The 8,910-nt window shown below is 53.2% G+C and overlaps 1 protein-coding gene across 1 annotated transcript in view; it reads right to left on the bottom strand.

Annotated features, from left to right (window-relative positions):
- Positions 1-7,563: 7,563 nt before the first annotated feature.
- The window catches only part of LOC104393381 (transmembrane protein 45B-like), a 6,138-nt gene continuing 4,791 nt past the window's right edge, over positions 7,564-8,910 (bottom strand). The window contains exons 4-5 of the mRNA XM_010002862.1: positions 8,706-8,851; positions 7,564-7,672 (exon numbers count right to left, since the gene is read on the bottom strand). Coding sequence (XP_010001164.1) covers positions 7,564-7,672; positions 8,706-8,851 — 255 coding nt within the window. The remainder of the gene's footprint in view (positions 7,673-8,705; positions 8,852-8,910) is intronic.

The raw sequence follows: 8,910 nt of genomic DNA, 5'->3' as shown, positions 1-8,910 counted from the left end.
AGAGATTCCATCTCCTTCAGGAAGAGCTTGAAGGCTCCAGGCATGAAGGTCAATTACCCTGGTGCTGAGCTGGACAGACACCAGTCCCAGCAAGGCTGGAGAGGAGCAGAGGCACAGCAGTAAAACCCTGCAAGTATTTACCCCCTACTCAGACTGTTGGAAAACAAAAATAATCCCAGGAAGAACAGAAAGGAACGAGCAGTGATGTCAAGTGAGTAATGACCAAGGAATGATCTCAGCACTGAGCTTTCAGTGTTACCTTGGGGTGGTCTGGGTTCCTCCAGCAAGGCCTGTCTCTTCATGTACCTACAACCCCAGGAAGTCTCACCCTTTCCCTCCTTTCTGGTTCTTTTCCAGAGCCAGGACATGCATGGAAGGAGCATTACTCATCCTGGGGCTGCCACACCGACCTGCCACCCGTGCTTATAGATCCCCAAGCCCATGGCAGAGGCTGGAGGAACAACCCCAGCATGTTCTTCAAGTCCCTCCCACACCAGAAAGTCATTAATCCAGGAGGACGTGGCAAGTGCCGTGGGTGAGGAGAGCTCTGCCAGACATTCCTGGTTGGGTTTTGGCTGCAGAGCTGGAGCCAAACTGGTTCAGCCCTGCATGGGGGAGCAGGAGATCAGGGTGTAGAGCCCATCATCATCCACTGCATCTCCAGGACCAGCTCAACACTCTTTACAGCACATGAAGGTTCACCTGCAAGAGGGAGGCTACTAAAGAGCCCTTCAGGCAGATGAGGAGCTGGTTGAGGGATCAGTGGTGGCTTTCTGCTCTGTGCTGGACACCTACATTAGGGTGAGATGGTTCATGTCCCAGAAAGACTCATGTCTGTCCTGATTATAGCCTGGACACCCAGTCCAGGACATGCATCCTCCTGCAGAGGCACCTCCCTGCTGCAGTGGCTGGGGATGAGCACTGGGACACATCTCAGCACTGCAAACTGCCAGTGCAGAGCCAAGTGTTGTCACTGTCCTGCAGGGGCTGTGGCCACAGGAGCCTGAGGCTGGAGTCAGGAGCTGACCCTGAGCAGCACACGGAGCACAAGTGTTGATTTGACAGGTTAACTGGAGGAGAACAGAGACCTCCCAGGGCCCAGGCAGCAGAAATGACACCTGACACGTCCCACCTGCAGCTCCAGAGGCTGCTCTGAGCAGCATCCAGCTGTAACCAGGGGGTTTATCCCCCCACATCCACCGGGCACCCCCCCATCACCTTCAGCACCCCAAACCACTCGGGGTCAGAGCTGGGGTCTCCAGCCCCAACCACCCCCTCCCCAGCAGGGCAGCCTCTCCCTTTGGTGCTGGGGACCCATTCACTCTGTAACCTCTTGGCAGCCCAAGTCAGCAAAGCTTTTGGTTGTTGCCACAAGTCTCCTTTGCTTCCTACCACCAGGACACAGCTCCTCAGCACCCACCACCTATCCTGGGATACCTCACACCTGGCAAAGACATCCCAGACCCACACTGGGATCAAGCAGAAGCTTGGATGTGGCCCACCCAAAAAAACACAACCCACCAAAACCAAAGCAACACAGAAAACACACCTTATGTTATAAATCAGCCAGAAATCTGGGAAACCAAACGTGTTTCCAAGCAACCAAGATAGCAAGTGAGGTATTTATGGTCCCTGGGAGCTGGTTTAGCTGCCAGAGGACCTGGAATAAGGCTGCAGTCAGGAGTTATTCCCTGGGCTGCCCATCTGCCTCTGCAGCTTCCAGGCTTTTTAAGAGCCACATGGGAGCTCCTTGCCCTCCTCACAGGGTTTCCTGCTTGCACCCTCCCCGGGAAGGAGGACATTTCTACCCCATTTCCAGGCTCTCCAGGCCCTTCACCATGGAGTATTTTGGTTTGTTCCTGCTAATGCTGCCAGGCGGATGCTGGTCCATGCAGAACCATCAGCATCCCCTTGGCTGCAACCATCAGCCTGGCAGCAGCCCAGGGCAAGCTCAGCATCAGGCCAAAACCACTTGGAAGGTCTTTTCATTGTGGATCCTCCTCCATCCTTGCTGCCCAGGCACATCTCTCTTGCCAACTGCCCTCACCTAACAGAAGAGAGTAAACTTCTCCCTCCTGAAAGTCACAGACTCATAGAATGGTTTGGGTTGGAAGGGACCTTCAAGATCACCCAGTCCCAACCCCCCTGCATGGGCAGGGACACCTCCCACCAGCCCAGGCTGCTCCAAGCCCCATCCAACCTGCCCTTCAACACTGCCAGGGATGGGGCAGCCACAGCTTCTCTGTCCCATCACCCTCACAGGAAAGAATTTCTTCCTGATACCTCATCTAAACCTCCCCTCTTCCAATTTCAATGCATCCCCCCTTGTCTTCTCCCTCCCTGCCCTTGTCCCAAGTCCCTCCCCAGCTTTCCTGGAGCCCCTTCAGGCACTGGAAGGTGCTCTAAGGTCTCCCTGGAGCCTTCTCTTCTCCAGGCTGAACACCCCAGCTCTCCCAGCCTGGCTCCAGGGCAGAGCTGCTCCTCTGCCACGATGCACCCCCAAAACCTGATAACCCCAAAAAGAACCAAGCTAAAACCACAGATTGTGGGTAGACCACCTCCATCAGCACCACTTTCACATCACACTAAACCTTTGCCTGGCAGAGATGGACCCTCTCTCCACACCCCTCCCCAGGCTCGACCAGCCACATCCCCAGCACATTTCTCTTGATGGGTAGGAGAATTTACCTGCCACTCCTGCCTGTCCTTCTCCCAGCTCCAGATGTGGCAGCAAAGAGCAGTTATTACTCAGAAGAGGCAGATAAAGGGAGATGTCACCACGGGGAGGTGGCCCTCAGACAGGATGTTTGGAGCAGAACATCCTGTGGGCCAGTTCAAAGCAGGCTGAGTCAACCACCTTTCACAACCTGGGACACCTGGTGTCTGCTATTAGAGTAAAAAAATAAATAAATAGCTGCCAGAGTTTGCCACAAGAATCAGGATGAGCAGCCCATGCCCATGGCAACCACAGGGGTTCTGTTGGTGTGCTGGGTTTTATTTGGAAGGAGCCAAGAAGGGCCAAGGCTGTGGTCAGGCTCTGAAGTCTCTGAACAGGGCAACCAGGTACATGATAAAACCCTTTCAAGGGGGGGGTCCTCTATCAAAAGTGCCTGTAGGCAGGAGGTTTTGGGCCAGGAGCTCCCAAAGCACAGCAGAGCCCTGCTGAGCCCTCTCTCCCAGCCAAGGGGAGGATGATGATGATGGTCCTGCCTCCCCCAGCAGATGGGCTGGTTTCCACTCTCTGTGCTGCCCAAGCAGCCACAGCCACGGCTGCCAAGGTGAGAACTCCAAGTGCCTCCAGGTCAAGAGGTACCACAGACCACCCCAGTGTCCCCACTGCCCTCCTGAGCACCGTGTTGATGGTGCAGGAACACCCTGGACCACTAACAACCACTCTGTGCATTCCCAACCTTGTGCTTCTCCAGGTTGCAACCACAAAAACATCCCTCCTTCTGCAACCAGCCAAAGAACCCCAAACCAACACCCCAGCAGAGCTGCAGGATAAGCCATGCCCAGCCCTGCCAAGGGCCACACACGTGAGCCAGCTCCCCAGGGAAGCCCCAAGGCTGGAAGAGCAAGGAAACAAACCTGCCCCAGCCTCCCCAGGGTGATGGGCTGCTCTCCAGCCCAGCCATAAAAGCCACCAAGCCATAGCCAGGAGCTCTGTTCTCCCCATTATCTCTCCATCAGCAGCAGCAAGTAGGAGGGAGGACAAGGAGAAGCTGGGGTGGTGCTGGCAGGGAGCTGAGCCACATCCCCACCTCCAAGACACCTGGAGAAAGGCTGCAAAAGGGTCCTGGAGCATCAGCAGCAAAGAGGCTTCCACCAACACAAGCAGCTTCACTCAAGCTCCAGGAGCTCACTGCCCCATCAACCCAAGCACCACAGGAGCTCTTCCTTACAGACTGATCCCTAAAAATAATAAAGCAATAAATACTTACCTTGCTTGCTGGGCAAAGAGCAGCCTTGGGGACCTCTTAGCAGCTCAGTTTTCCCAAGTGACCACCCAGCTCAACAAACCATCAGCCCAGAAAGCAGCTTTGCCCAAGCTGCTTCCCAGGCAGGAGGAGTCAAACCCTTGGAGAAAGTGGGAAAAGGATGTGGGAGAGTGGCAGGTGGAGAGAGAGGGGAGGGAAGGAGGCCCAGCTGACAGGGATCTGCTCAGAGGACCAAGGTGCCTTCTTCCATGGCTTAAGGGGCCAGCAAAGGGTGAAGCTCATGGAGAAAAGTGTGTATGAAAAGGGCAACTTGTATGAAAGTACCTACTAGTCTTGCAGGTGTAGGAACTAGTGGAGGAAAGGGGGTTTCCAAGCTTTTAAACCATCACCATGACAAAAACAAGGGTGAAATTGTGACAAGTGGCAGGGGACAGCAGCTCAGTGAAGCTGGGGACACCTGCCCTGCTCTTCCTCCCAGGGAAAAACCAAGGGAGGCATCTCTGTGTCCAACCCACTCCAGCCCCTCGAGCTAAACCCTGAACTGAATTTGATTTGATTTTCCCATGTTTGTTTTCTTTTTATTTCCCCACCCTCCCTCAGCTGCAACATCCTCTCACCTGAAGGTTCATCATCAGGCTTGGGGCTAATGAAAAAAAAAAAAATGTGATCATGTTTGTCTCCTTCTGGGGGGTGGTGGGAGGCACAAGCTAATTAAAGGTTTGCCAGCAGCTCAAGGGCTGCAGATGGATGGTTGTTGGGGAAGTGCAAAGTATGATGATGAGGATTATTATTATCATGATGACACATGCTAACAGCAGCTCTCACAAACAGGCAGCAGAGGAGGTGAAGCAGGTGGTGTGAGCACAGGCAGGGCTTGTCCTGCTGCCTCCACCATCATTTCAGCCTTTCATAACCATGGCCAGGAAGGGTGGCAGCAGCAGATCCTATCTCTGTCCCAGAAACCAGGGGCTCCTGGGTGGGCTCTTGATGAAGGTCTTGTCTTTGTAGCTGGGGGAAGAGCCCCCTCCTAAGATATTTCACTGAATTTCATTTTTCACTGAAATCCCAGACTGGTTTGGGTTGGAAGGGACCTGAAAGATCATCAGGTTCCAACCCCCCTGCATGGGCAGGGACACCTCCCACCAGCCCAGGCTGCTCCAAGCCCCATCCAACCTGCCCTTCAACACTGCCAGGGATGGGGCAGCCACAGCTTCCCTGGGCAACCTGGGCCAGGCTCTCACCACCCTCACAGCAAAGAATTCTTAATGTCTAATCTAGATCTACCCTTTATTAGTCTGCTTTGGGGGGTGTTATCAGGGTTCCCTCATAAGAGGAGCCTTGGTGTCATGACTGGGATGATCAGCAGCTCCTTCCTGATCAACACCATCAGGCTGCAGTTGAACAGGGCAAAAACCACCCCTGAGACATCACGCAGGGCAGCACATCCAGCTCTGGACATGGCTACAGATGTTCCCCCTGTGCACCCCAGGGTGTGCTACGAAGCCACTGGCTGAGAATTCAATTTGTATATTGAAAACCACCTCAATATTAGGGTTGTGTTACAAGCAATGACTCCCTTTCAGGCCGTGCTGCTGTATCCATCACACTTAAATATAAAGACAGGGATGGTTCTGATTGCACCTCCCTGCATAGTAAACCATTTACCCTGCACCCAGAAACATTTTTTGGGTTCCTAAGCTGTTTACAAAGGTGTTTTTTAGCTAAAAATTCTCATCCAGCCCTGAAAACCACCTGTATTTTCTTCCTTAATCACAGGCTGTATCTCTCCTCCTTCACTGACCTTCATACCCCAGGAAAGAATGTGCTCCAAAGCTGGAAAACAAATTAGCAAGCACGATGCTGAGAGTCCTGGGATGTTTGGAGGAGCAGGGAGTTAATGAGGCAGAGGGAAAAAGGCATTTTGTGGCCACCTGGGGACAAGGGACAACAGAAAAACCTCGAGGTGGAACGAGATGGTGACTCGATTAAGAGCCACAAAGAAGGAAATCAACCCTTTCCTACCTTAAAAGGCTTTTAAAACCCTAGGTTGGCTTTAATCCAGGTGCTTTTGGGTGGAAATAACCCCTGGGGGTTTCTTTTTTGGGGGGTAGGGAGGAGGAAGGTGGCTGCAAGGTGACCCAGGCAGCCTGGGGTCCGTGCTGCCCTCGGGTGGATGCTCAGTGGGAAATGATGTTGGGTTTGGTTTCCAAAAGGAAATCACTGCCAGAGGAGTTTGTGCAGTTTAGGAAAACTGTTCCACTTGGCAGAAAAAAAAAACAACCCAACGTTCATTATCTCTACAATGCTCCTCATGTTCAGCAGTTCCAACTCAGGAGACTTACTGGCCCTGCCTTCATCAGGTGGGTTGCTGGAGATGGGTCACTGCTGCTTAATTCCCTCTGCACCCAGCCTGTTTGCACCTCCCCTGCAAGAGGAACTGCTCAGGGGTGGAAATATAGTAATGCTGGTGGTCAAGGAAAACCAGTTAGTCTTTACAGCACTGGTAATGAGCAATAAAATCGAGGCTGTGCCCCCCTTAGTCTGCAGCAGGCTCTTTGCACAAGGGTAATGGGTGTTGAGCTTTGCCCTCCCCAGGCTCTTGGACCCTCCAGGAGCTGCTTTTCTGTTCAGCCATGAGCACAAAAATCAGCTGCCATCCCCACCCCTCCCTCAAACAGCAGTGAAAAGACCCCAGTGCAGGGTGTCCTCCCAGCCCCAGCCTTTGAGACATGAACAGTTGCAATTCAGCTGGTCTTTATTTTCTTTAAATAGATATTTATGTACTTACTGAATCCTCATATTCACTACTGGCAGATTTTCCCCCTGTCCAGGAGGTGACATTCCCAGACACTCTGTGTGAGGGCTCAGGTGGCAAAAACCAAACTGTGTGGCTGTTTCATCTTGTTTTGCAAGCTGAGGGGCTTAATTTCCTTGGAAAACTGGGAGGTTTTAGGATTCCCTGCTGTTTAGCCATGTATCTTACAGCCCCTCAAGGCATTACAGGTCTGAGGGATGGATTTGTCTGAGCTATTACCACACACTCTATAATTTATCAGACTTAAATATAAGGATACCTGCTCAGTGAGGGGTTTTATTTCACATTTATTCACTCTTTCAGCCTTTAAGTGAACATGAAAACCACCAACAAAACCCACCTTCAGTTCACAACTCTGGTGATGAAATCTGTACAGTGTGAGATCAAGCTGTGCTGTTGCAAATTTGAGCTAATCTTGCCTTCATCACTCTGTTTCTTCTCCTTGGGTTGACACCTTGGCCTGGAGAGACACGACCTGAAGGTTTCCTTGACCTCAATCACAGCAGGTTGGGAGAGCCCTCAGGAGCTTGGAAAAGTCAGCTGGACAAAGGATGCTGCTCATCACCATGGAAACATGTGTGGGAGCAGCAGGAAAAACAAGTGGGAACACCCAGGACAAGGCAATTTCATCAGGTTGGGCTTCTGCACTTCATTCTGGGGGTAAAAATCAGGGCGAAGTGGCTCGTTCGGCGACAAGCAGGTCGTGGGCCCGCCCGGCTCGTGGCTCTTCCAAAGTAGAAACACTTCCTTTGATTTTTTGGGGGGCTGCAACCATCGTTTTTCTTCCAGCAGAAGGGTTGGTGATGGGTGTCACTCCTCGTCGGAGCCGGGCAGGAAGGCAGCCTGGGATGTGTCCCCGTCGCGCCGCACGCCCAGCCCGATGTAGCGCTGCCCGTCCCGCCGGCACCGCTGGGCACAGCTGGGACACAGAGCACACACCTGAACCAGCACACACCTGAACCCAGCACACACCTGAACCAGCACACAGCTCCTGAACCCAGCACACACCTCCTGAACCCAGCCCCAGCCACCCCGGGGAGCCCAGACCCAAGGGAGCTGGGTCTGTTGGGCTTGGAGAAGAGGAGACTGAGGGGCCACCTCATCCATGGGCACAAATCTGTTCAGGGCAGTGTCAGGAGGACAGAGCCAGGCTTTGTGCAGTGATGTCCAGTGACAGGACAAGGGGCAGTGGGTGCAAACTGGAGCCCAGGAGGTTCCATGTGAATCTCAGGAAGAACTTCTTTGCTGTGAGAGTGCCAGAGCCCTGGGCCAGGCTGCCCAGAGAGGCTGTGGAGTCTCCTTCTCTGGAGACATTCCAACCCCCCTGGCCACTTTTTTTTTCTGGGTGCCCCTGCTCTGGCAGGGGGGTTGGGCTGGGGGAGCTTTCCAGGTCCCTTCCAACCCCTGGGATTCTGTGGTTCTGTGAAAAAGCTGGGCTTTGCTCATTTTTTATTCTATGTCATGTCTATTTACACAGGCCGTGCTGCCCCTCCTGCAGCAGCAGCCCTGGGAGGCTCATGGCCTGGAAGTGGGATAACATCCCCTTCCCATCCCTTTGGGAAAGCCCAGCTGGGGGCTGGGGGTGTCTCAGTCATCAGACAGTGCTGTGCTATAGCTCAGCCTCTATAACTCAGTGTCAGCTGCTCCAAAATCCCCACAAGAGAGGAGACCAAGTGCCAGGTGCTCCTGGGAGCACTTGGATTTCTCTCTTGAAGTTTGATTTTCAGTGCCCAGTGCAGAGAAAAAAAATAAGGGTGTGAGCTCCAGGAGCAGCTTCAGGGCTATTTGACTTCCTGGTGCTTAATGCTTGTGCGTCTTGCTTGACACCCTTCTGTGTGCTCAACAAACAACCCACAGACCTGTTGCCCATGCCCTAAAACTTGTTCAGCCATGACTTTGTCCTCCACCAGCATCCCCACCCCTCTCTGCCCTGCTCCATGCCCCAGCCATACCAGTAAGCCAGGGTGTAGTTTATAGCCAGGATGACCACGGCAGCAGCCCAGTGCCAGAAGAAGCACATGGTGAGGAACATGATGTTGCTGTGATCCTCCTCATCCCACATGGGACCTCCCCACGGCTGGAACAGCACGATCCCGATCTGAGCAGAACAAACAATTTATTACCTTTGGGGGGGGGGGGGGAGAAAAAACAAAAAAG

The sequence above is a fragment of the Chaetura pelagica genome, unplaced genomic scaffold (assembly GCF_000747805.2).
Source record: "Chaetura pelagica isolate M959 unplaced genomic scaffold, ChaPel_1.0 scaffold38, whole genome shotgun sequence".
Lineage (NCBI taxonomy): Eukaryota > Metazoa > Chordata > Aves > Apodiformes > Apodidae > Chaetura > Chaetura pelagica.
Note: the sequence above shows the minus strand (reverse complement) of the source record. Positions and strands in the feature narration are given on the sequence as shown.